At 61.3% G+C, this 26,450-nt stretch overlaps 3 protein-coding genes across 5 annotated transcripts; all 3 read left to right on the top strand.

Annotated features, from left to right (window-relative positions):
• Positions 1-7,866: 7,866 nt before the first annotated feature.
• ICAM1 (intercellular adhesion molecule 1) lies at positions 7,867-16,724 on the top strand. The gene is made up of 7 exons (XM_014857579.3): positions 7,867-8,596; positions 9,988-10,299; positions 13,448-13,753; positions 14,120-14,407; positions 14,503-14,757; positions 14,957-15,202; positions 15,287-16,724. Exons 1-7 carry the CDS (start codon positions 8,530-8,532, stop codon positions 15,460-15,462), a joined length of 1,650 nt encoding a protein of 549 aa, XP_014713065.2. The 5' UTR covers positions 7,867-8,529; the 3' UTR covers positions 15,463-16,724.
• On the top strand, positions 16,722-18,155 carry ICAM4 (intercellular adhesion molecule 4 (Landsteiner-Wiener blood group)). Of its 2 annotated transcripts, none has more exons than XM_044752508.2 (3): positions 16,722-17,321; positions 17,437-17,742; positions 17,888-18,155. In XM_044752508.2, exons 1-3 carry the CDS (start codon positions 16,724-16,726, stop codon positions 18,004-18,006), a joined length of 1,023 nt encoding a protein of 340 aa, XP_044608443.2. In that variant the 5' UTR covers positions 16,722-16,723; the 3' UTR covers positions 18,007-18,155. The 2 variants fall into 2 exon arrangements, with proteins under 2 accessions (XP_044608443.2, XP_070348082.1); XM_070491981.1 differs by having other exon boundaries at positions 17,440-17,742; positions 17,888-18,145.
• A 1,169-nt stretch (positions 18,156-19,324) lies between these two features.
• Positions 19,325-26,124, top strand: ICAM5 (intercellular adhesion molecule 5). Of its 2 annotated transcripts, none has more exons than XM_014857566.3 (11): positions 19,325-19,687; positions 20,638-20,907; positions 21,100-21,420; positions 21,648-21,935; positions 22,318-22,572; positions 22,706-22,954; positions 23,413-23,655; positions 23,744-24,022; positions 24,106-24,345; positions 24,723-24,989; positions 25,688-26,124. In XM_014857566.3, exons 1-11 carry the CDS (start codon positions 19,606-19,608, stop codon positions 25,963-25,965), a joined length of 2,772 nt encoding a protein of 923 aa, XP_014713052.1. In that variant the 5' UTR covers positions 19,325-19,605; the 3' UTR covers positions 25,966-26,124. The 2 variants fall into 2 exon arrangements, with proteins under 2 accessions (XP_014713052.1, XP_070348080.1); XM_070491979.1 differs by having other exon boundaries at positions 19,498-19,687; positions 20,641-20,907.
• Positions 26,125-26,450: the final 326 nt, after the last annotated feature.

Here is a 26,450-nt window from a genome sequence, read left to right on the forward strand (position 1 = left end):
GAGGAAGATTGGCCCTGAGCTAACATCTGTGCCAGTCTTCCTCTAGTTTGTATGTGGGATGCCGCCACAGCATAGCTTGATGAGCTGTGCGTAAGACCGTGCCTGGGGTCAAACCGGCGAACCCCAGGCCGCCGATGCGGAGCTTGTGAAATTAACCACTACGCCACCAGGCTGGCCCTCAAATTAATTTTTTTAATAGTCATAACAGACTATAAAATAACGTGGTCACTCCCTTGCAAGTCAGCCAGAACTACCGTCTGTGTGTGTGGGCCTGGCTGGGCCAGGTGGCCAGTGACCCCCCCATCAGCTGGGCTGCCCTTCGCCAAAAACATCTGTGGAATGCCTCTGGGGAGTGCCTTCAGAGCTTACAACGCATTCTTTGAAAATCGTCAACGGACATAAACTCGGGTCTCAAAGGCACCAGATGTGATGAAGTAAGGCAAAAGCTGTTTGGAGCCAGTGGTCAGGAGGAGCACAGAGGCCAGGCGGGGGCTGCCGGGGCCAAAGCCATTTGGTGACCAGTCTTCCTGTGGCTCTTGCCAACCCCGTGGGGCCCCCAAGGCCTGGAGTAAGAGCCAGCTGTTGTCCTGACAGCGCCAGCCCAGCCTAGATAGCCGTGGCCAGGAGTCATGGGACTCAGTTTTCTCCCTCCCAGGCCTCAGGACGCAGGGAGGCCAGCCCCTGCCCATACGGAATTTCAAAAGAAGTGAGTCAGAACCTCTGCCCTCATTCTGGGTTCCCTCACCGGATCAGTGATGGAGAAAGGTGTCCGGAGCAATGATCCAGCGTCCAGAATGTGCTTTCAAATCATGGCTGGGAGGGTGTCTCTCAGTTTGCTGGGGCCACCTTAACGTCCCCCAGATGGTGGCCTCGACAACGGACCGCGGGTCTCAGGGTTCCAGAAGCCAAAGCATGAGATCGCGGTTGGTTCCTTCTGAGGGCTGGAAGGTGACTCTGTCCCACTCTTTTCTCCTGGCGCTTCACCCGCCATCGTTAGCGGCCCTGGACTGCAGACACAACACCCCGATGCTCGCTGCCTTCATCCTCACGTGGCCTTCTCACTGTGCGCGTCTGTGTCCAAATGTCCCTTTTTTATAAGGACACCAGGCACGTTGGGTTAGGCCCACCCTCAAGACCTCATCTGAACTCAAAGCTGGCTCACGTGGCTTCATCGTACGCCCTCCTTGCTGTGGCCTATGTTTGAAATTCTCTGTAATAGAACACCTTTTAAAAAAAAGATGGGAGGGGCCAGCCCGGTGGCATAGTGGTTAAGTTCACATGCTCCAGCTCAGCTGCCCGGGTGTGGACCAACACACTGCTCATCAAGCCACGCTGTCATGGCATCCCACGTAGAAAATACAAGAAGATTGGCACAGATGTTAGCTCAAGGCCAATCTTCCTCACCAAAAAAGATGGGTGAAGACATTTGTTCAGGGGAGCTATTTCTACCTGCAAGTCCCCATCCACCTTCTTGGGACACGGGTTGGCCCAGAGCCCAAAGAGGGAGGCGACTTCACAACCTTTGAAAAGTGTCCCCAAGGCAGGATGCCCAGGACTCTTGCTGACTCTGCCTTAAGGAAGCTGAGGTGAGCTGACGGGGCTGTGATCTGACCCCCAGGAAACCCAGAACGAGAGGCAGATGGCTCTGATGGTGGAGCCAGGGGTCTGCTCATCCGTGGTCGGCGTGGAGGCCCCCTGGGAGGGGCTGAGGGCCGGCGTGGAGGCCCCCTGGGAGGGGCTGAGGGTCGGCGTGGAGGCCCCCTGGGAGGGCCTGAGAGAGGAGCTACAATCCGGATCAGAGATGCCAGTGCCCCAGCCAAGGGTCTCCAGGAAAGTGACGGCCTCAGAGTCCCCAAAACACATCCCCGCCGAGTCCATTGGGGGGGGGCCCTGAAACCCCCTGCCGGGTCATCCAAAGAGAGCAGAGCCACCAGCCGAGGAGGAGCCGCCCTGTCCCCTCCCCCTGTCCCTGGGCAGGAGGGGCCCAAAGGTTGAGAGGGTGATGGGGACAGGAAGAGAGTCCACAGGGGGACCAGCCCCTTTCCCATAGAGGCCTCCAGCCTGGCGGGCCCGGCCCGGGGCCCCCATCCCACACCAAGTCTGGCGATCAGAGATGGGATTGAGTCGCGGATCTGGGCCTGAGTCCAGTGCCGAATTCTCCGCTGGGGCAGGGCAGGACTCCACCGCGGGGTGAAGAGGCAGTGGCGCAACAAAGCCACATTTGCTCAACCTCCAGACGTCAGGAATCTTCACTTTACACCCCAGGGCCGCGAGGCGAAACTGTGACGCCGGTAGGAGCACAGAGGAGGAGCCCGTCCTGCCTGGGGAGCCTGAGGGGCCCTCTCGGAGCTGAGTCTAAGGGAACAGACGGAAACTACTACTGTGCTGCTCACTCTGCACTCGGCCAGGCCATGCGCTGCACACGGATCTGTGTAGGGAAGTCGCAGCCACCCTTTGAGGCATCTGTCATCATCACATTCAACAGCTCAGGCCATTGAGGCCCAACCGGGGGACGTGGCTTACTCAGGGTCACAGCTTGTGGCTGGAGCTCTCGTGGGATGCTGGCCACACACTCCCAGCTGCCACCCTGCAGAACCACACAGGGCTTGTCTGCTGAAAGGCCAGAGGGACTGAGAACCACGAGATACCACTTCACACCCATTAGGATGGCGATAATGACAATTATTATAGTAATAGTAAAACAGACAGGAAGTATGGGCCAGTGTGTGGAGAAATTGGAACCCTGGAACCCTCGTGCATTGCTGGTGGGGATGTAAAATGGTGTAACCACTGTGGAAAAACTCTAGAAGTTTCTAGAAAGTGAAGCATGGCGGCCAGCCCCATGGCTGAGTGGTTAAGTTTGGCGTGGTCTTCTTCGGCGGCTGGGGTTTGGTTCTTGGGCGTGAACCTGCACCACTCGTTTTTGGCCATGCTGTGGCAGCAACCCACATACAAAACAGAGGAAGATTGGCACAGATGTTAGCTCAGGACAAATCTTCCTCAGGAAAAAAAAAGTTAAACCACGTGACCCAGCAACTCCACTCCTCACTGGATACATAAAAGAACTGAAAACATGTTCATACAAAAACTTGTACATGAAGGCTCAGAGCAGCAGGATCCATAGCAAAGGTGGAAACAACACAAATGTCTACAGGCCAATGAATGGATAAACAGAGTGTGCTTGACCCTTGTAAGGGAATATTACTCAGCCCTGAAAAGGAAAGAAATACTGAGACACACTGCAACAGAGGAGAACTCAAACTTTGCACGAAAGATGATGAACGTTTCGCTCCGTGAAAGAAGCCAGACACGAAAGGCCACATATTGTGCGATTCCATTCATAGGAAATGTCCAGAACAGGCAAGTCCATAGAGACAGAGAGTAGAGGAGTGGGTGCCAGGGGCCGGGGGAGGGAGCATGGGGGGTTTGCAGGTTTCTTTTTGGGGTGACGGGAATATTCCAGAATCAAATAGTGGTGATGGTTGTACAAGATTGTGAATCTACTGGAAAATCTTGAAAAGGCAAAAATGTGAATTGATTTCAATTAAATATGCATATATTTACCTCATATATATATATATGAATGTAAATTGGTGCATACATTATGGAAAACAGTATGGCATTTCCTCAAAAAATTAAAAATAGAACTACCATATGATCCAGATATTCCACTTCTGGGTATTTATCTGAAGGAAATGAAAGCAGTGTCTCAAGAAGATTTCTGGGTAGCTCAGGGCCAATCTTCCTCAGCAAAAAGATGAGGATTGGCAACAGAAGTTAACTCAGGGCCAATCTTCTTCACCAAAAAAAAAAAAGAGAGAGAGAGAGATATCTACATCTCCAAGGTCATTGCAACATTCTTTTTTTAAAATTGAGATAGAATTGACACTGCAGCATTCTCCACCAGAGCCAAGATCTGGAAACAACCTAAGTGCCCATCGATGGATGAGTGGATAAAGAAGATGCGGTGTATGCAGACAATGGGATATTATTCACCATGATAAAGAAGGAAATCCTGCCATTCACGAGGACACGGATTGACCTTGAGGACATTATGCTCAGTGAAAACAGCCAGATGAAGAAAGTCAAATACTGTGTGATCTCACTTATAGGTGGAATCTGAAAGTACCAAACTCCTAGGTAGGGAAACGGATCGGTGGCCGCCGGTGGCGGGGGGTGGGGGATGGGAAAATGGGCGCAGGGGGTCAAAACTTCCCCCATTTTGCAGGGACAAACTTCCAGTTATAAGATAATTAAGTTCCGGGGGTGTGACGTGCAGCATGGTGACTAAAAACAATTTTTTAAAAATATGTAAATAATGAGGATTTTTAGGCTGCTTAATTTTAAAACGGTTTATGATGAGGATTTTAGGCTGGTTACTTTTAAAACTACAGATGAGAAGCAGGCTCCAAGGACTGGAATTTTGCTTGCCCTTTTGAGAGACATTTGCGTTTGTGAAGGAAGGGGGATGACCTTGTAGGGACCTGAAATTGGCCACCCCAGGATATGTCTCTTTGGCATCAGGATTGTTTTGGGCTGATTGCTTTCGATAAACTGGGACAGGGAAGGAGGCTCTGGGGCTATCTGTAAAAGGTGCCTCCCTCTCTGTACCAGGAAGAAGAAGAGGGATGACCTTGTCCCTAAAAACTCTTAATGGGGAAGGCAAGAACTTAAGTTGGTTGCTGTCTGGCAATCTCATGTAACTGATTTAGGGTGGTGGCTTCTGACCTTTACTTAATCCGATTTGATTCTTGTCTAAAAGTCATGGGATCACCCAATGACCAGACCCCACCTGCACTGATACCATTTTAACTTTTTTTCATGTTCTTTCCTTTGTCTTCGTAAAGAGATGACTCACATACCTATGCCTTAAATTTAGCCCTAACCCTCAACTCAGGGCAGCAGCAGGAGCTCTGACTGCCTGTGGGTCCTGTCCCCATGCCAGCGGGGGCAGCAGAAGCGGCAGCAAAAGCTCTGACTGCCCATGGGTCCTGTCCCCATGCTACACTATTCTCTAAATAAAAGAGCACTACTGCCAGATCTTAAGAGTCTACGAAATCTTTCTTTCGACTCCTCGGCTCACCGACCCCACATCAGTAAATATATGAAGGATGAGGGCGCTGCCGTCCCGGGAGCAGCGTCCCCCGGCAGGGACGGGTTGGTGTGGAATCTCCCCATCGCCAGGAGTTCTCTGTGAGACAGGACCCCAGCTGCCCCCAAAGTGGAGCCCCCTTAATGCTCCCCTTGCCTGGGCCCCTCCCTGACCCCCGGCTCCAGACGTTTCCTAGGACCACCTCCCAGACTGGCCACCTGTGCGCCAGGTCTCGTCTCAGAGCCTGCTTTTGGGGGAACATCAACGAAGACAGCAGCCCCGGTCTGCTCAAAGCTGGTGCTCCGATCCCTGTGCCAACCTTGTGGATCCAAAGCTCCAGGAACCTTTTGTAAATGCGGTGGGAAGGGCTTCTGGGCTGGAGGAACAGCATGCGCAGAATGCTCCGAGACGAGAGACGTTCATTCATTCAACAAACACGTATTGATCCCCCACCTCTCGGGAGTAGACGCTGAGGCAGGTGCGGGGGCGGACGGGGTCCCTGCCCTTCTGGAGCTCACGGAAATGGAGTCACAGACAAGCAAGTCAATCCAAAGAACTTCCGCAAGGGGATGAAGAGTCAGTGACCAAACCGTTAGGGCCAGCGCCGGGCAGCGAGTGGGGTGTGGCCCAGCATGGAAGGCGGGCGTTCTGGAAAGTTTTCAGGAGGCGGCTCAGGCCACAAGAAGGGAGGGGCCGCCTGTGTCAGGGATGAGGGGAAGGGCATTTGAGGCTGCAGGAACTGCAAGGTGGCCACACCAGGGCTCAGGGTGAGGGGAGAGCCGGCGTAACGCCGGGGAGCGGGCTGTGGGTACCTCTGCCCGGGTCCGCAGGCCTCTGCTCTGCCGGGGCCCGGTCCTGGGGGCTGCCCGAGACCGCTTGGCACCCTGGAGGAAGCCCTGCCTTTCCTGGCGGCAGGCGAGGCCAGAGGACCAGCAGCTTCCCTTTTCCTCCAGGAAGCGCCAAGGGTGTGGAAGCGCGGGCAGCGCACGGCCCCGGTCCCATCTGCCCCCGTTACCACCCCCTCCTCACCTCAGGAAACGGCCCTCCAGCTTCCAGGGCTCCGGCCAGGACCAGGTTCCCCTTGACCCTGCGCTGCCACGCGTCCCAGAGCCCCATGTGGCCCTGCCACCGAAATGGATGCCAAATTCGGCCCCTTCTCCAATGCCACTGCCACTGGCCCAGGCCTCATCCTTGTCCCCTCCTCTCCACTCTCCGTCCTTCCCCTTGTCCTCCCCATCCCCTGAGTGTAGCTCCCGCAGCCTCAGGAGGGCACCTAGAAACACCTGAGTCAGGGCCTGTCCGTCCTCTGCTCAGAACCTTCCATGGCTCCCACTTCGCTCAGAGCAAAGCCAAAGTGCCCCTCCCCCCAGGCGACAAGCACCTGCATGCTCTGCCCCATCCCCGCCTGCCCTCTCCAATTCTAACTCTTTTCATTTCTCCTGCACTCCAGCCACACTGGCCTCCTGCCTGTTCCTAAGGCAGTTCCTACCTCAGGGCCTTTGCACATTCAGTGCCCTCCCTAGTACACTCCCTCCCTCCCCGCCTCCCTCTGGTCTTTGCTCCCATGTCACCTTCTCAGTCTTTCCCAGAATATTCTATTTAAACATTCATTAACTCTCACATTGCTTATCCTCTGCCCTGCTTTCTTTGTCTCCTCAGACTGCTCAGGAGCTAACACTCCATCTATTTTATTTTTGTTTCTTGACTGTCGCCCCCACGAAGACCATCTCTGCACGAGGGCAGAGACTTTTGGCCGTCGTGTCCATGGCTGGGTCCCCAGCACCTGGAACGGCGCCTGGCACAGAGTGTGCGCTCCATAAACACCGTCGAGAGAGAGAGGCAGAGACACAGAGACAGAGAGAGAGAACGACGCCGTTATAACTCAGAGGGAGGCCTGGCCGCGCGGGGGAGCTCGCGGCCCGCGCACTTCGGACCCAGACCAAAGGACCCGGGGAAAAATCCACCAGAAAATGACCTCCCCGCGCAGGGTTTTCCCAGACCCTCCGAGGCGCAGGGACATCCCCCGTCCCCACCCTGCGCCTTCGCCCAGGCGGCTCTGGGCAGGAATGGGCACCCTGCACCCTTCCAGGAGAAAGATCCCCGTGGAAATTCCTTCAGGACCGTGCGGGAGGGGAAGGGACGCTGTTCTGGATGACGAGTGACTCGCAGCCCCTCCCGCGGAGGAAGGGCTCCAGGGTTCCCCGGGGCCCCCTCCCTTCCCCTTCTGCCGCGCGACCTCCCTGGCCCCTCCGCGGTCTCCATGGCGCCGCAGCGCGCGTCCCACAACAGGAAGCCTTTAGGCGGCACGACTTGGCGCTCGGAGACCCCGGGTGCTCAGCCTCGACGCGGTGGATGCTGAGTCCTGGGGTCACCTGCGCGTGCCATGCCTCGGGGGGTGGGGCGGGGGAGGGAGGGGCCTGCGGACGCCACGCCCGGATCCCAGCGCATCCCGCCCCCACGCCCCACGCCCTGCTGGAACTGCCCGGGGCAAACGCTGCGCCTATTTGGTGCTCGCGCCTCGCGTTCGAATTTCCAACAGGAATTTGAGCGCCCCCTCTCCCCGCCCCACTTCAGGCCCTAGGAGCTGCCTCAGGTTCCCTGCAGGAGGCAAGGGTTCAAGCGCCCCCTCTTTTTTCCCCTGTCGAGGTCGGCTGCCTCAGTTTCCCCGCGGAGCGTGGGGGCGGCCGCGGAGGCGCTGGAGGTGTCAGGACCACGTGGCTTCCTTCCCTTTTCTGGAAGCTGTCCTTTTCTGGCAAGACACCCTCTCGGCCGGGGCGAAAGGGGAAGCGAGGCAGCGGGGGTGGGAGCACCCGTCGGTGAGGGGGGCGCAGATCCTCGGATGTGGTGACGCCGCGCGTCCTGGAGCTGCCTGGGCTCGCTGGGGCCGCTTCTCGGGAAATCTCGGTGTCAGCCCGGCGGGGGCGTTGATGGAGGGCGCCCTAGATCCCCCACCAAGCCAGGGTCGTCCCCTCGGTTAGAGAGGCCTGCGTGCACTGGGGAGTCACACTTGACTTCGAATGGCCTGGCCGCGGGGAGCCTCAGTTTACCCCTCTGCCGAATGGACACAGTAACAGCCCCCGCGGTCCCGGGAAGCTGGTGGCAGTCAATCAAGCGCTCAGCGCAAGGCGATCGCAGAATCAAGGGCAGCCCGGCCCGGGGACGGGACCCCGCGGCGCGCCACCGCCTCGGCTCTCATTACTTCAACTCGGAAATTCCGGGCTCGAGCGGCCAGCGAGGGGGGACCGGCCTACTCGGGTCGGGCACCCTCTCAGTCCGGAAATGCCGGAGCCCTCCTTCTGGAGGGGAAAGCGCGAGGTTTCCGGGAAGGAAGCGCCGCCCCTCGGCCCCCCGTGGCCGCGACTATAAAAGGGCGCGCGTTCCTGGGCGGCCCAGGAGCGGCCACAGAGCTGCGCTGCCCTGTGCGCCCCGCGCCCGCTATGGCCCCCGGTGCCGCCCGCTGCGTCCTGCCCGCGCTCCTGGCCCTGCTCGGGGCTCTGCTCCCAGGTGAGTCGGGATCAGCAGCTCAGAGTGCGCCCTGGGCGCGGCCGTCTGGGGATAAAGCCATGCGTACTTAGGGAGCTGTTTATGGGAAGTTGAGGCTAGTGGCAGCGATTGACAGTCAACAGCCGTGGATTCGAATTCAGCCCTGCGTCACCTCCATGTGTGGCCTCCTGCGCCTCTTGGAGGAGCCTGGATTTCTCAGCTGTAAGATGGGGAACCAAACAGGGGCCACCTGGCAGTATTCGTGTGCTGGCCCAGCTGGGCGCCTGGTCCCAGGTGGTCCGGAGACGTGGCCCCGCGCTCAGCCCAGTAGGCTGGGGACCCCTCCCCCAGCACACGTACATTCTGTTCCTCATCCCTACCCCAGGGGAAGTCCAAGGCTGCTTCTGCTTGGGGGAATTCCGGGGCTGACTTGCCCAGGGAGCAGACGCTGAGATGCGGGATCGGCCCGCAGCCCTCCACCAGCTCCCCCCTGGAGGGAGGGGAGAAGGGGGCCAGAGGGTGGCCCATGGTGGGCAGTGTTGGGAAGCCCGAGAGTGGAAGATGGACACCGCGGTCACCAGCTCCACAAACCCCTCTTATCCGGCCTCCAATCTGGGTTCCACGACTTTCTAGCGGGGCGACCTCGCCTCTGCACGCTTCGTCATCTCCCTCTGTGAAATGGGACCGATCCCAGGATCAGCCCTGGAGAATTCCCGGAGCTGCTTCGTTCACACGCTCCCACCCGAGAGAGAACAGACCCTCAGCCCAAGGCAGGAATCCTTGGAAGGGGCAGACGGGTGGGCTCAGACACATTTTGTCAGCTTTGGGGGCGCCAGGCTCTGAGGCAGCCACCGGTTTCCACCTTCCTACCTGCAGCCGCTCACTCCCTGCCCTGAGCTGGGGGCTGCTTGCATTAGCAGGGGGTGGCATGATTATATTCACCAATCTTACAGATGGGGAAACTGAGGCCCAGAGAGGGGCGACCACTTGGCCAAGGGAGTGAGGAGCCAGCCTGATTGGAACCCCTCCATCCGTGGAGGGCTGGCCTCTCCCACCTGACTTCATGTCCCTCCGCTAAAATGCTCCGTGGCTCCCCATTGCTCTCAGAATGCAGAACACACCCTGGCATGGCTTCCCCTGCCCGCGTGAGCTTCCTGATCTCATGTCCCCCAACTCTTTCCCCTCGCGCCTGCCGCAGGGCCTTTGCAGTTGCTCCTTCTGCCTGGAAGTTGTTTCTTTTTCTCAGGGTGGCCAGCCCGGCCTTATCATTCTGATTCTGCCCACACAGTGTCCGGTCACAAAGGCACTGTCTGTTTCGCCACCCTGTTTGGTTTTTATCAAAGCTCTTCCTAACATCAGTTATCCATTAACTCGTTGGCTCATGATTTTTTTTTCTGTCTCCCACACTGCAGGCGGAGAGTTCCCTCTTGTTCGAGGCTGGGACCCCAGCACCCAGCAAAGCATTTTAGATCCAGGGTTTGCAGGAGCCCAAATATCAGTGACGCCCCCAGAAGCCATCATACCGCGAGGAGGCTCGGTGACAGTGAACTGCAGCGCCTCCTGTGCTGAGCTGGGCCTGGAGATTGAACTGAGTAAGAAGGAAGTGGCCCAGGGGGTCAACTGGAAGACCTTCGAACTGAGTGATGTGCGAGAGGACATCTCTCCAATATGCTACGCAAACTGTCCCAACCAGACGGAGTCTTCAGTGTCCATCACTGTGTACGGTGAGTGGCCGAGCTCAGGGACTGGCCTCGGCAGGCTGGGGTGGGGGGGCAGGGCGGGTCTCGCTTCCCCTTCAGGGCAGGTGGGGACACCTTCAGAAAGTCTCTCTGCCATTTGCAGCCCCTCCTTGAACGTCCTTGGGTGCCTGTAGGGTTTCCACAGGGATCCAGTACATTCAAGAAGGCTGGCTCTCTGGGCCTCACCCTTTCAACCCGGACAAGGTCCTAGATTGAACCCTTAGAAAAAAGGCACAAATTAAAAGCTAGCCCTGAGATGGCATTTGTCACATCTTGGCAACAAGATGAAGAATTGGTCACAGCTGTGCTGGCAGGACTGCAGGAAGGCGGGCAGGCCTGGGACGTTGCTGACAGGGTGGGAGCGTCAAGAAGCACCACCCCAGGGGGAGAATCGGGCATCAGTCCTCGAAGTGACACACACACGTGTCTCTTGACGCAGCAATTCTGCTCTGGGGAGTTGGTCTTACGTGTGTCCCCATCCACAAGGACAGAAGTTTGCAAGCCTCTTGAATGTGGGGGGCCGGGGAGCCACGCTGTGGGGCCACTGTGTGATGGAATAGTATGCAGCTGTGTAAAAGAATGTGGCAGCTCCTTGTGTCTCGAGAGAGAAGGAGCCCCAGGGTGCACTGTCAGGTTCAAAAGAGGGAAAGGATGCCCAGAATGAATGGCCATCCTCGGCGTTAGGGGGGCGCTGGGAGAGCCGGGAGGGGGGATGTGTTCATGCAAAAGAGCCTTGACAGCAAATGCAAGAAGTAATAAGAGTATTGTTGGCGGTGAGGAGAGAAGCTGGGGGCTCCGGGAGAGGGCGGAGTGAGTTTTTTTTCCCTGTGCCTCTTTTTTTTTTTTAAATTTTGGGAGCTGTGAGCCGTGAGAATGAGTTGCCATTACCATAGGCAAGAAATAAATAAGTGAAATGCAAATTAAGACAAACCAAAGCGGAATCAAACAAGGAAGCGGGAAAGAAAGAGAACTGGCCGACTGGCCTTTGGCGGAGACAGCCTTGGATTCTAGTCTCAGCGTGACTGGTACTAATTGAGTGACTGTGGGTGACATGGCTCTCAGTTGACTTTCCCATGAGACCCCCCCGGCTGGGTGGAATGACGCGGTACGGCCTGAAGGACATTCCTCCTGCACGGGACCTGGGCAGAGGACGCTTTGGAGCAAATATCAGGTTTCTTTCTGACTTGGGGGATGTTGGAGCAGATGCTGGCCAGGTGAGGGAAGTCCCCAAACACTCCCGGTGGCCTCCAAAAGCCCCGGGAAAACCTCAAAGGACCTGCCGCCCAGGTCTCCAGGTTTGAGTCTCGGCACTGCCACATTGCTCCCTCTGTGACTTTGGGGGCTGGATTTTGCTGAGTTTCTGCCTCTGAAATGGAGCAGATGGCTGGCACACAGTCGCCAGGGGACTCCCCTAGGACAGACTTTAGCTTGGTTCCCCCCCACCCCCCCACCGCCCAGTGTGAAGTGAGAGGCCATCCCCAGGTGGCTGAGCTTTTTCTGGAAAGGTCAGAGTTGTCATTTCTGCAGGGGGTAACTAATTGGGCCTCGAAGGGTGTGTAGGAGTTGGAAGACAGGCATCTTGGCAGAGAGAACAGCCTGGGCAAAGATTTGGAGCGTGGAGGCATGCAGCAGGACCTTGAATGCCAGACTGAGGAGCGAGGCCTTCTCTGCGGGGTGATAGGGAGCCATGGAGGGTGTGTGAGCAGGTCAGGGATCTTGATAACAGCAGGCTGGGCTTACAGGAAGCCAGAGAGCAGTTGGCCGTGGCCTTGTCCAGGCCACACGTGTTGTGGCCAGTGGTTGTGGCCAGCAGAAAGGTGAGGGGCAGACAAATATTTGCAGAGTGGAGTAACGGGGACTCAGCAAGGCCCTGCAGGTGGCGAGGTCAAGGAGCCGGAGAGGATAAACAGAACACCTCCCCCAGTCTGGCCTCCGGGCGAGGATCTGGGCTCTGAGATGGGGGTCTGGGGGCTGAGGTTGGAGGGGCCTCCGACTTTGCAGGTTGGGGTTGCAGCCAGTGGTTAGAGGTGAGGGCTGAGGGTTTCCGTGGCCTTTTTTTTAAACAGCTGTAAGTGGGCGAAGCATCGTGCTGTATTTCGAGAGTTGTCCAACCACCGCCACACGTCTAATGTTAGAACATTTTCCTCACCTAAAAAGAAACCTCATACCCTTTCCCCAGTGCTCTCTAAACCTCTTAAATGGCCTACGAATCCTTCCACCTCCAATAGCCCCATTTCACAGCTTGGGAAACTGAGGTTCCGTTTCTCCAGCTCCGAGGGCGGGGGCTGTTCCAGAGGCAAAGTCACTCAGCCGTGAAGCTAGGACTCAAACCGAGGTCCCTGACACTTGAACAGTGTTTCTGAGTGACATTTTGGGGCTTCCCCTCCCTGAGGAGCCAGGGTTGAGCCCCAGCTCACTGGGGTCAGCTGTCCTTTTTCTCTGGCTTAGATCCAGGCTTAGAATTCTGTACCCTGCACAGAAAGACCCAAGCCCGCCTGTCACATGTTCAGGGGTTAGTCAGTTTCGTTTTGAGGTCTGTGAGTTGCTTTTAAATGTAACATTTCAGAGGAATCACACAGCCCATTCGGGAACTTTTTTCTGGTAAAAGTGGTGCCTGAAAGGCTCGAATCAGTGTGGGTGGCCCAACTTGACTTTTTCTACAAATAGAGAGCACCCACTGTGTGCCAACAAGAGAACAGGGTAAAGCAGAGATGGGTGCCCTCGGGCGCTGACAGGGGGAACAGAGGAGAAGGTGACCTGGTGTGTCACAGGGTGAGGGGTGGAGAAAAATAAGGCCAAGAGGCGAGAAGAGGGAGGTGGGGTCTTCTTAAAACCATCTCCAGCAGCCGGGCAGCTGACATTTCCTGTGTGTATTTGAGCCGAAACCTGGTGGCGGGGGACTCTGTGGTCCCTTTCCACTTTTCATTCTTAGATGCTGCAGTGAAAAAATTGTTCTGTGCCCTTCGCAACCACTTGGGGCCTTCTTACGGGTTTTCCCTGGAGTTCCTCACATTCCTGCCTGGCTTAGGTGGCTTTGGGTGTGTTTGGGGACAGGTGGGACCGGCGCCCGCCCCAGCGCCCCCTGCTGGCGGTTGGCCCTTTCAGCTCACAGGATACTCCTCCTGGCCCCCAGGGTTCCCCGATCTCGTGGAGCTGGAACCCCTGCCCTCCTGGCAGCCCGTGGGCCAGAACCTCACCCTGAGCTGCCAGGTGGTAGGCGGGGCGCCCCGCGACAACCTCACCGTCGTGCTGCTCCGCGGGGAGGAGGAACTGAGCCGGCAGCCGGCGGTCGGAGAGCCCGCCCTGGTCAACCACACGGTGGAGGCCCGCAGAGAGGACCACGGCGCCAACTTCTCGTGCCGCGCGGAGCTGGACCTACGGTCCCGAGGGCTGGGACTGTTCCAGAACAGCTCGGCCCCCAGGCAGCTGCGAACCTACGGTGAGGCATGGGGGAGCCCCAGAGAGGATGGCTCAGGGGGTGCTCCCTCTGGGGGTGCAGGGTCCCTGGGAAGGAGGGCCCCTGGCCGTGGGGGGACTGAGAAGGTGGTGACCTGAATTGCCAAGGCATCTGGGAAGAGCATGTCCTTGGCCACTGGGGTGGCGTGTTCTGAGAAGGGGTGCCCAGGCTGCCGGGTCTTCTAAAGCTGTGACTTTGGATAAGGGGCGCGTGTGCTCTGGGACAGGGGTGACGCAGGCCTCAGAGTCTCCCAGGAAGAGGAGGCTCCAGGTGGGGAATGAAAATGCCCCAGGAAAGGGCTTGTGGATGTGCGTCCCCTCTGTGTTCACACTTGCCCTCTCTCGCCAGTCCTGCCAGACACAAACCTGAGCCTCTCTGCCCCCCGGGTCGTGGAAGCGGGGACACAGGTGCTCGTGGAATGCGTCCTGGGCGGGCTGTTCCCGGCGTCGGAGGCCCAGGTCCACCTGGCGCTGGAGGACCACAGGCTGAACGCCACAATCACCTACAACGGGGACTCCCTCGTGGCCAGGGCTCCGATGCAGGGGCTCGCGGGGGAGGAGGGCACCCAGCAGCTGGTGTGTGTGGTGACGCTGGGAGACAGGGACCTGCGGACGCGGGAGAAAGTGACCATTTACAGTAAGTAGAGACAGGGGTGGGGCTTCTGGGGGGCGTGGCTGAGGCAGGGCGGGGCCAATGCCAGGGGCAGGGCTCACGGTATGCCCCGCCCCCAGGCTTCCCGGCTCCCAAGCTGACCCTCAGCCAGCCCGAGGTCTCTGAGGGGACGCTGGTGAGCGTGGAGTGTGAGGCCCATTCTCCAGCCGTGGTGACGCTGCACGGGGCCCCAGCCAGGCGCCCCTCTGAGAGGGACCAAATCCTTCTGAACGCCAGCGCGGAGGACAACGAGCGCATCTTCTCCTGCTTGGCTACTCTGGAGGTGGCTGGGCAGATGGTACACAAGAACCAGACCCGGGAGCTCCGAGTCCTCTGTGCGTGGGACCCCTGGACAATGACCCCTAGCCTGCAAGGCCCAACCCCAAAGCCCTCATGAGCCCCTGTCCCGAGGCCCACCCTGCCCGTGACCTGGTGACTCCCCCTTCCTGGGTTCCTACCCAAGTCCTCCAGTCGTAGATGGGGAGGGGTGTTCTGGTCCCCGATCCCTTCCCTCACCTTGCTGTGTTTCTCCAGATGGCCCCCGACTAGACAAGAGGGACTGCTCAGGAAACTGGACATGGCCGGAAGGCTCGAAGCAGACGGTGAACTGCCAGGCCTGGGGGAACCCGACCCCCAAGCTGACCTGCAGCCGGAAGGACGGGGCTTTGCTGCCCATCGGGACCCAGATGCTTGTCAAGCGGGAGATTGCCGGCACCTACCTGTGTCGGGCCGAGAGCTCTCACGGGAAGGTCACCCGAGAAGTGGTGGTTAACGTGATATGTAAGTGTGCCTGGGTTCAAGGTCGGGCAGGGCAGGGGCAGTGAGCCCGGCTCGACCCTCCTCACCCCTGTGTCCTCCCCACAGACCACCAGAATAACGTGGTCATCATCATTCTGGTAGCAGCTGTCATCATCTTGGGCACGGTGGGCACAGCTGCCTACATCTATAACCGCCGGCGGAAGATCCAGATATACGAGCTACAGAAGAAGGCCCAGGAGGCAGCTGCTCTGAAGCTGAACGCCCTGGCCTCGCCGCCCTGAGCTGTCCCTGCACGCCTGGGGGGTGGTGCCACACTGAAGAGTGGCGGACATAGGCCATTCAGCTACACGCACCCTCCCAGGATGCCTCAGTCAGGATACAGGCAGCCTTTGGGGTCGTGGTGCCTCACCTAGGACCCCAAGGCCTCACACCTGACATGCAACCACAGGACTGAGCCAAGGAGGCATGACAGTGAGGGATGTCAGTGTCTGACCTGGCCGGAGGGTCAGCGATGGAGATGGGTCCCTCTGACATGGGGACACCCAGCTGGGAACCACTGAAACTGACCACCACTGCGTGTGCTGAGGCACCACCACTGCATGTGCTGAGGCCACAGTCCTAACAAAGAAGTGGCCCTGCATAGACCCATGCAGCCTCGAAACACAGATCCCCACACATCCTCCGACAGATGCCAGCTGCAGTGCTGCTGTCCACTGACTGTCCCCAACCCTTGACGATGACATATTTATTCATTTGCTCTTTTATCAGCTGTTTACTGATTGCCTTTGATGTGGGCTAGAATGGTAAACAGGAGGAACATAGGTTCCTGCCCTCAGGAAGTTCTCAACTAATCTCATTCAGGGTCACCAGGTACAGTTGTACTGGCTGTGCACTGCACAAGAGTACAAGTGCCAGGTAACAAGATCAAGCGGGGCTGGAATTCCCCACTTCATTGGCCAAGCTGCTTTCCTCTGGAAGTGGACTATCAATGGCCACGTGGTTAACTGGTGACATGCCCAGGGACGACCCACTGAGCCCTTACTCCCCCCTCCCTGCACCCGATCTTGGTAGGCCGCTTCTCCACCCATCGACCTCTCTGCTAGTGCTCACAAGGACACTTGGGGGCATGCCCACTCCTTGGCAGCTAGACCATGGAGTGCCATGAAACTATGCCCAACCCGTGTGCCTCTGCCTCGTCCGACCTGTCTCCATCTCATTGGAGCCGTCTGAGAACAGAAGAGTCTGGCAGCTCCCTATTCCTGCAGCCGCGAGGGCCCTCCCCGGAGGCCGTGTGGAGGAGAGGCCTTGGCGCATGGGCTCCGGAAGCTTCTGCCTGTGCTAATAAAGCTTTTCATCCGCCCCAGCCTGGGTGACTTCAGGGGAGCTGTCACGTCCAGCTGGAGCCACAGACCTGTCCTCTCATTTCCGCCCCCAAATAAACGCTGCCAGTTCAAGGCCCATCCCTGAGGCTCGAATCCAAATCTGGGGCTTGTTAGGAACTTTCGAGATTCCGGTGAAAATTAAAGTGACAGTTGGTTTATAATGGGGTCAGGAGTCCCGTTCTTGAGCTGGGGTTGGCGGAGTCGGCGTGGGGGGGGGGGGGCTGGATATCTTGCAGGACTGCTGGGTCTTCAAGGGGCCTCTGGCTCTCTCCAGGCGGGGCCGAGGAGGCGGGGCTGGGGCCTCCTTATCTCCAGAGCCAGCCTTGCTCCCTGGCGCGGGGCCCCTCAGTCCGGGCTCTTTGCCATGGGGCCTCTGTTCCCCATCTCGCTGCTGGTTTTGCTGACCGCCGCCTCTCCGGGAGGCGGGAGCGCGCGGAGGCGCCGGGCGGCGCGGGCGCCAGGCCCCGGGGGCAGCTCTCCGGCGCCCTCGGGGACCTCAGCGCCCTTCTGGGTGCGCATAAGCCCCGCGTTCGTGGCCGTGCCACCCGGGAGCTCAGTGTGGCTCAACTGCAGTAGCAGCTGCCCCCTGCCGGACGGGTCCAGCCTCCGCACGGGGCTGCGGCGCGGCCAGACGCTCGGGGGACCGGGCTGGGTATCCTACCAGCTGCTGGACGTGAGGGCCTGGAGCTCCGACGTGCTCTGCCTCGTCACCTGCGCGGGAGAAACGCGGGGGGCCACGGCCAGGATTAACGCCTACAGTGAGGGCCGGGGGCTTAGCCGGGCTGGGGGGCCGGGAGGGGGGCAGAGGGGGCAGCTGCCAGTCGCGCTAGGGGGCGCCCGCGGACCTTGCTCAGCGGCCCACTCTCGCTCTAGAAGAGCCGCGCAGCGTGATCCTGGAGCCTCCGGTCCTAGTGGGCAGTGAGTACACTCTGCGCTGCCACGTGACGCATGTGTTCCCCGTGGGCTTCCTGGTGGTGACGCTCAGGCGCGGCGGCCAGGTCATCTACTCCGAGAGCCTGGAGCGCTACAAGGGCTTGGATCTGGCCAATGTGACGCTGACCCACGCGTTTCGCGCCAGGCCCCACGACCTCTGGCAGCCCGTGACCTGCCACGCGCGCCTCGATCTCGACGGCCTGGTGGTCCGCAGCAGCTCGGCACCCATCACGCTAACGGTCCTCGGTGAGGCACCCTTGTAATCCCGGGGACTTTAGGAGGTGCGGGGACAGGTTATGACTCCAGGAGGGCGAGCGGGCCAAGCGTGAGGTCCAGGCGGGTCGTCACCCCTCCGTGTGCTCCGTTCCTAATTCTCACCTCCTGTCCCCAGCTCTGAGCCCCGCGTCCAAAGCCGTGGCCTCCACGTCCATCGCAGCCCTTGTGGGGATCTTTCTCGTCATGGGGGTCGCCTACCTGCGAAAGTCCCTGGCGATGCAGTCCCGGTCGTAGCGAGGGGTGGTCCACGCCGGCTAAGGAAAAAGGGATCTGAGCGCATTTGGGGACCCCTACTGGATCAATAAAGCCTTCCTCAGCCAGCCTGGGTCCGCGGTCTAAAGGTCCCGCATGAGTGCGTCTCCCCGAGGAAGTGGTCTTTCTTGGCCTGGTCTCAATCTCTTTCTCCAAATTCTCGGTCTCCCTAAGGGGCCCTGAGGGGTCCTCGCTCTGGTCCCCCTGGGGTCCCCGGAGCTCCGATCCCTCTGCATTCCCAGCCGGTGTAGTGTAACCTCTCCTGCGGGCGCTATGGGTGCGGAGCAGTGGGAAAAGCCCGGGCCCTGGAGCGCTTCGGGCTGGGGGAGGGCTGTTTCTCGGGATGGCTTTTCCTGATTGGCTCCGCCGCCAGCACGCAGCGGCTCTGATTGGATGTTAAGTTTCCTTTCCCATCCCCCCCTCCGCTTTAGACCCCGCACTTTCGTGGAGCACAGGGGTGGGAGAGCACGGATCCCCAAGGGTCACCATCAGCGCTGGGAGTAAGAACACAAATGGGTGGGGCCCCATGGACCCATGTAGTGACTGCGGGGAAGGAGCAATCAGATGGTCCACGTGGGATGTCACAGACTCGCGTCCTAGCAACGTCCTGATAGTCACCGGGCCTGGTGGGCACGTGAAGGGGGGTGTCAAAGCTTGCGGCCTGGCTGCGGGGTCAAAAGTGTCACCCTTGGTCCCTTGGTCTCGCGTGGACATAGAATCCGGGCCCGCACTGGATGCGCGGCAGTGCCCCCGCGGTCCAGGACCCCGCCCGCCGCACAGAAAGGGGATTCGGGACGCTCTCTGGCTGCTGGCGCTCACACACGCCGCGTAGACACGTGCCCGCTGCACGCTGGGTAAATACAGACCCAGAGGCGAGCGGACCCTAATTTAGACGCCCGGGAACGCTGCGCGCACGCACACGTGTCTCCGACTCGCTGGCACCTTCGTCTCCGCCCCCTCTGTCGCGTGCGGGGGCGGAGCCGGAGGGGGACGAGGGGCGTGGCTGTACCCTCAGCTCTCCTGGGTCAAAAGGGGAAGGATGAGCGAGCGAGGCATCCTCACACCCGCCCCCAGCGCTGTGCCGGCCCCATCCTGCGCTTCCCAAATCTCTCCCAGCCCGCAAATCAGTCCCCGCCCCGAGCGGCGCTGGTGGGAGGAGCTAAGCCTGGGGGCGGAGCTCGGACTCAGGCTCATTATCATAGCATCTCAGCTAGGGATGGGGTGGGGGTTTGAGAAGGGCAACCCAGCATCCCCGACCTCCGCGTTGCCGCCGGGGATGACGCGAGAGCGCGCGTCCGCCCCCAGAAGGCTCCGGGAGACGGGGTCGGCCTCCGTGTAGACCCCGGGGGTCTCTCGCTCCTGCCAGCACGTCTTCACCAAGGCCGAGAGCCTGGCGCACGCTCGCCCTCCCGCCCCCCCCGCCGCCTCTGCCGCCGCCCCCTCCTTGGAAACCAAGTTACCAACGTTAAACCAATCCCCGAGCGCAAGTCTGCCTCCTCCACACCCTACCCGCCGCGCCGTCCTCTAGCCCAGCTCTGCGCTCGCGCTCCCCTCGCCTCCTGCGCTTCCCCCGCGGCGGCGATGCCAGGGCCCTCGCCAGGGCTGCGCCGGGCGCTGCTCGGTCTCTGGGCTGCCCTGGGCCTGGGGCTCCTCGGCCTCTCAGGTAAGAGCCTGTCCCTGCTCAAGGTGGACAGGGCGGGGGCGGAGTTCGGGGATCAGAGAAGCGGCCGCAAGCCCCTCCCTGCTCCGCCCTCGCCTCGCTCCCACGCTTCTGCTCCCACCTTGAGCTCCGGGCGTTCTCCTCTATCCCTCTGGCCCCCAAGACACAGTGGAGACCCAGCTTCCCGCCTCCTCGCTCGCCTAGGTCTCTACCCTCCCCTCTTCGAGATCCCGAGTGCTCTCCCGCGCCCAGCCTCGCGCCCTGGAGACCCCATGTTTCCCTTCTCCCCTTCCGGGGTACCTCCTCACGCTCTGCTTTGCACCATAGCCCACGGGCTGGCATCTTCCCCACTCGCGAGCCGCGAAGACCCCATCTCCCCACCTGCCGTGACTCAGAGGCGCCTTTCCCGCTCTACCCCGAGCCTTGGCAACCGAGTCCCTTGGCTGTTCCCGGAGTTCCTTCCAGGAGCCCAGCCCCGCGTCCTCTTTCCGTGTTCTTCACCCGGGTTTGGGGTCCTCACTTATCTTTCACTCAGCCTCATCTCTCCTTTGCCCTCGCCTCAACCTCAGTCTCCTCCTCTCCGGGTGAGAACCTGAGAACCCGTTCGTTCCACTTCCCCCACCCGGGGTCCCCTCCTCCCAGCGTGGCTGTGTGCGTCCAAGACCCCATTTTTCCTCTCATCTCCCCCTCCCCCCATGCTTTCCCATCACTCCATGGGCACCTTGGAGACCAGGGCTCTCCATGGGACAGGGCTGCCATGTCCCAGGGACACCCTCGAGGTTTGGATCCTGGGAGCGCGCCTCCAAACCTGAGGCCTGGGCAGGACGCGGGACTCCTGAGTCCTTCCCTGCTTGCGACCTCTGCTCATTCCCCGGAAATCCCTGGCTCGGCATAGGGGCGCTAAGATGCCAGGGAGGTGGCTCCCCAGGCTGAGCCCGCGTTTCCCCGGGCAGCAGTCGCGCAGGAGCCCTTCTGGGCGGACCTGCAGCCCCGCGTGGCGCTCGTGGAGCGCGGGGGATCGCTGTGGCTGAACTGCAGCACCAACTGCCCACGGCCCGAGCGCGGTGGCTTGGAGACCTCTCTGCGCCGGAATGGGACCCAGAGGGGTTTGCGGTGGCTGGCGCGGCAGCTGGTGGACATCCGCGAGCCGGAGACTCAGCCCGTTTGCTTCTTCCGCTGCGCGCGGCGCACGCTGCAGGCGCGTGGGCTCATTCGCACTTTTCGTGAGTTCACAGCGGCCACGCTCCTACTCCACGACGTTCCCTCCTCTCCAGGCCCCGCCCCCTGGGTCACTGGGTCCTCCCCTTCAGGCCCCACCTTCTGGATCCCCATGCCCTCCGCTCCCGGCCCTGGGGTTCCCCGCGGCGTCCAGCTGAGCCTCGGCGTTTCCAAGAGCGATGGTTCCCCCCTTGCAGAGCGGCCGGATCGCGTAGAGCTGGTGCCGCTGCCTGCCTGGCAGCCTGTGGGCGAGAACTTCACCCTGAGCTGTCGGGTCCCAGGCGCCGGGCCTCGCGCGAGCCTCACATTGACGCTGCTGCGGGGCGCCCAGGAGCTGATCCGCCGCAGCTTCGCCGGGGAGCCACCCCGAGCGCGGGGCGCGGTACTCACGGCCACGGTGCTGGCGCGGAGGGAGGACCATGGGGCCAATTTCTCGTGCCGCGCCGAGCTGGACCTGCGGCCGCACGGCCTGGGGCTGTTTGAAAACATCTCGGCCCCCAGAGAGCTCCGCACCTTCGGTGAGTGGGTGTGGGGAAGACAAGGGGACCAAATGGGGTCGAGCTGGCGTTTCACAAGTTTGGAGGCAGAGCAATCTGAATTCTAATCCTTACTTCAACACTCACCAGCTGGAAGTTGTTTTCCTGTTTGTGCCTTGAGGATGAATTGATACGATAGTGCGTGTACAACGCTTAGTACCTATTGAGGGTTCAACACCGAAGTCCAAGTTTTGTTCTTTGACCCCCAGCCCTGTCTCCGGACGCCCCGCGCCTCGCTGCCCCCCGGCTCTTGGAAGTGGGCTCAGAAAGACCCGTGAGCTGCGCCCTGGACGGGCTGTTTCCGGCCTGGGAGGCCGGGGTCTACCTGGCGCTGGGGGACCAGAGGTTGAGTCCAGATGTCACCCTCGAGGGGGATGCGCTCATGGCCACTGCCACAGCCACAGCGAGCGCAGAGCAGGAGGGCGCCAGGCAGCTGGTCTGCAGCGTGACCTTGGGGGGCGAGAGCCGGGAGACCCGGGAGAACATGACTGTCTACAGTAAGAGGGGGTGAAGGGGGACCTCCGCCCCTCGCGGGTGGAGCCAGAGGAACGTGGAGGCGGGGCAAGGAGTGGGCGGGGCCCTCGTGGCGGGATGGGCGGGGCCCGAGAGTCGGGGCGGGGCAGAAGGAGGACTGAGACTGGATAGCTGGAGAGGCGGAGTCTGAGCCGCCCCAAGGGGAAGGTCGCAAACCCCTCGAGGCTGCCGAGAGATGTGGCCTGGCCACCTCAAGGGGGCTGGGCGGGAGGGGGCGGAGCCTGAGCTGCCCGAAAGGCGGGGCACGGTCCCCAAGGTTTGGCTGCAGCGCCGGGAGGGTCCGGGCGGATCCGGGGCACCCTTGACCGGCAGGAGGGGCGTGGTCAGTGGATGCCCCGCCCCCAGGCTTCCCGGCGCCGCTCCTGACCTTGAGCGAGCCCAGCGTCCCCGAGGGGAAGATGGTGACAGTAACCTGCGCGGCGGGGGCCCGAGCCCTGGTCACGCTCGACGGAGTTCCAGCCGCGTTCCCAGGGCAGCCCGCCCAGCTCCAGGTAAACGCCACCGAGGACGACGACAGGCGCAGCTTCTTCTGCGACGCCACCCTCGAGGTGGACGGGGAAACCCTGAGCAAGAACGACAGCGCAGAGCTGCGCGTCCTATGTGAGTTGGGCTTTAACCTCTCGCCTCCCTCATTGTGATCTCCAACGACTTGCCCGGTCCCCGGCCGTGTCGCGGAAGTGGGCCCAGTGCTCACGTCTAGCATCTCTGCATCCCACGCCCCTGCCCGCCGCAGACGCCCCCCGGCTGGACGACTCGGACTGTCCCAGGAGCTGGACGTGGCCGGAGGGCCCGGAGCAGACGCTGCGCTGCGAGGCCCGCGGAAACCCAGCGCCCTCGGTGCACTGCGCGCGGACCGACGGCGGGGCCGTGCTGGCGCTGGGCCTGCTGGGCCCCGTCACCCGCGCGCTCGCCGGCACTTACCGCTGCACCGCGGCCAACGCCCAGGGCGAGGCGGTCAAGGACGTGACGCTGACGGTGGAGTGTGAGTGGGGGTGCGCGGGGCGCATCTCTGGATCTTGGCGTCTAGGGGTGGCCAGCCTCCAGGGAAGAGTGGGAGCAGGGCCTGGGCGGTGCCTTGGGGCGGCATTTCGGGAAAGAGAAGAGAATGTAGAGAGGGACTCGGGGAGGATCTCGCAGGAGGATGGAGGGAAGAGGTAGGCGTGTCCATAGGGGCGTGGGGCGTGGCTTTTGGGCGGAGTCTTCCAAAGGCTGGCGTTCCAAGCCACCTGGCAATTTTTAGGCCCAAGATTGCGGGAGGGTGCTGTGGGCGCCTTGTAGGAATCAGAAACAGGGTTTGACTGGCGCGACCTCTTTGGTTCGGCGTCCCCGTGCAGGGCATAGCCTGCCCAACTCTTTGTGGCCCTCCTGGGACGGTAAAGAGGATCCAAGGACGTCAGGCCGGTCCCCAAACCTCAAACCCAACCACGCTCCCTCCTCCAGATGCGCCTGCGCTGGACAGCGTGGGCTGCCCGGAACGCATCACCTGGCTGGAAGGAACTGAGGCCTCGCTGAGCTGCGTGGCCCACGGGGTCCCGCCGCCCAACGTGAGCTGCGTGCGCTCGGGGGAGGCCCGAGTCATCGAGGGCCTGCTGCACGTGGCCCGGGAGCACGCGGGCACGTACCGCTGCGAAGCCACCAACGCTCGAGGCTCTGCGGCCAAGAATGTGGCTGTCACCGTGGAATGTGAGTGAGGGCAGCACGGGACGAGATGGGGTACGTCGGGATGCCCCTGGCCTGACTTCCGGGCCCTGTGTGACCCTGTGCTCCCCAGACGGACCCAGTTTTGAGGAGCTGGGCTGCCCCAGCAATTGGACGTGGGTGGAAGGAGCCGGGCGGCTGTTTTCCTGTGAGGTGGATGGGAAACCACAGCCACAAGTGGAGTGCGTCGGCTCCGGAGGCAGCAGCGAGGGGGTCCTGCTGCCGCTGGCCCCCCCAGACTCTAGTCCCAGAGCTCCCAGCATCCCTAGCCACCTGGCACCCGGCATCTACATCTGTAACGCCACTAACCGGCACGGCTCCAGGGTCAAGACGGTCGCCGTGAGCTCGGAGTGTGAGCGGGGCCCAGGCGGGCGGGGAGTGGGGGGTGCCGGGGGCCGTGCCCCTCCCTGACGCCCCCCCGTGATGGCTTTGCAGCGGCGCCGCAAATGGATGAGTCCACCTGCCCAAGTCACCAGACGTGGCTGGAAGGAACCGAGGCTGAGGCGCTGGCCTGCGCCGCCCGGGGTCGCCCCTCCCCACAGGTGCGCTGCTCCCGGGAGGGCGCGCCGCGACCTCAGCGGCTGCGCGTGTCCCGAGAGGATGCGGGCACCTACCGCTGCCTGGCCACCAACGCGCATGGCACGGACGCCCGGACCGTCACGGTGGGCGTGGAATGTGAGTGGGGACGGCACCAGATAGAGCACTGTCGGTCTCCAGGGAAATTCAAGGGCTCCTCCCTCAGTCCCATTCTCAGGGACAAGGAATCCCGGGCAATGACAAGTCCAGCCAGCAGGAGCCCAGCCTCCCTCAAATTCGGAGTCAAAAGGGCACGGGCGCGGGTCCCCAGCTTCTCCCATTCGGTGAAGCGGGGCGCGGGATTTTAGCCCCCACAACAGCCCGATTGTTCCGGAGGTGGCTCTGACGGCAGGCAGGACGCTCCCCTGCCCATCCCAGAAGGGGTGGTCTCATTGTGGTGGGCGGAAGGGGGGGTCACTTGGTCGGCGGCTGGGCGGGCGGCGCTGAGCCCGCCTCCAACCTCCTGTCGCCTGCAGACCGGCCGGTGGTGGCCGAGCTGGCCGCCTCCCCTCCGGGCGGTGTGCGGCCAGGCGGGAACTTCACCTTGACCTGCCGCGCTGAGGCCTGGCCCCCAGCCCAGATCAGCTGGCGCGCGCCCCCGGGAGCGCTCAACATCGGCCTGTCGAGCAACAACAGCACGCTGAGCGTGGCCGGCGCCCTGGGCAGCCACGGCGGCGAGTACGAGTGCGCGGCCACCAACGCGCACGGGCGCCACGCGCGGCGCATCACCGTGCGCGTGGCTGGTAAGTGGCAGCTGGGGGCGGGGCGAGGGAGCTGCAGGGGGCGTGACCTGCGCCTTGGGGCTCGGGACCCGTCCCTGCCCCCCGCTCAGTCCCCACAGACCAGCCTGAAGGGGGCTAGGGGAGAAGCGAGGGGCGCCCTGACGGGTGGCGCTGTTGATGGCGGGTTAGGGTGGGAGGCGGAGGGAGCGGACTCACTCAGGAGGAGGGACCCGCCAGGGCTGGGACAGCTGTGGGAAGGGACTGTTAACTGGGGGGCGGTACTGCCTGGTGGAGGCGTGATTCAGTTCACCCTCCACTGTGTCTCTATGGAGAAGGGAGGTTGGAGAGGGTCCAAGGTCAGTGGATGGGGCGTGGGGACCCCCAACTAGACCTCTTGCCCACTTCGTGTATCTCTGGGGGTGGGGTCTTTCTGGGATGAAGGAATGACCCGGTCCTCATCGTTTTGAGGGTCAAGAGAGTTGAGTGACTCGTGGGGACCTCTGTGGCTAGGGGCTTATATCCCCACGTGCGGACCTGGGGTCGCACCAGCGCTGGGAGTGGCCTTCCTGGGGTGTCTCCTTTCCCCCAGGGTGGGACTCTGAGTTCCCAGGGGCTCGTGCCTGTGGGGAGGGGACAGAGGTGGCCCCGGTTGGCATCTCGTCGGGCGGGGTGGGGGACCGGGAGCTCGTCCACCCTCTTTGAGGGTCTCCCCCCCGCAGGGCCGTGGCTGTGGGTCGCCGTGGGCGGCGCGGCTGGGGGCGCTGCGCTGCTGGCCGCGGGGGCCGGCCTGGCCTTCTACGTGCGCTCCACCGCCTGCAAGAAGGGCGAGTACAACGTGCAGGAGGCCGAGAGCTCGGGCGAGGCCGTGTGTCTCAACGGCGCGGGTGGCGGCGCGGCCGGGGGCTCGGGCGCTGAGGCGGGAACAGAGGCTGCGGGCAGTGCCGAGGAGGCGCCGGCGGAGGGCGAGGTCTTCGCCATCCAGCTGACATCAGCGTGAGCCCGCTCCCCCATCCCCGCGGGCCGGGGGACGCCCCCCAGACGCACGCGGGGGCTTCTGTATCGTTTTATTTATTTATTTATTCGATTCCAGGGCGTCACCTCATTTTCCACCCACCCCCCAAACCCTTTTAAATAAAGTTTTTATAAAGGACTCTCGACCCCTCTGCTTCGGTCTCTGCCATGTGGAAGCAGCCCGGGGTTTGGATCCCAACCTGGGGCCGGCCTGTGGCCCAGTGGTTAAGTTCGTCCGCTCTGCTTTTGTGGTCCAGGGTTTGCCAGTGTGGATCCTGGGCGTGGACCTACACACTGATTATCAAGCCAGGCTGTGGCCCCGTCCCTACAGCTAGAATATATAACTATGTACTGGGGCTTTGGGGAGGAAATAAAAGAGGAAGATTGGCAACAGATGTTAGCTCAGGGCCAATCTTCCTTGCCAAAAAAAAAAAAAAAAAAAGGCCTTTTTGTTTTTGAGGGCTTGCTACA

The sequence above is a fragment of the Equus asinus genome, chromosome 20, assembly GCF_041296235.1.
Source record: "Equus asinus isolate D_3611 breed Donkey chromosome 20, EquAss-T2T_v2, whole genome shotgun sequence".
NCBI classification, from domain to species: Eukaryota; Metazoa; Chordata; class Mammalia; order Perissodactyla; family Equidae; genus Equus; species Equus asinus.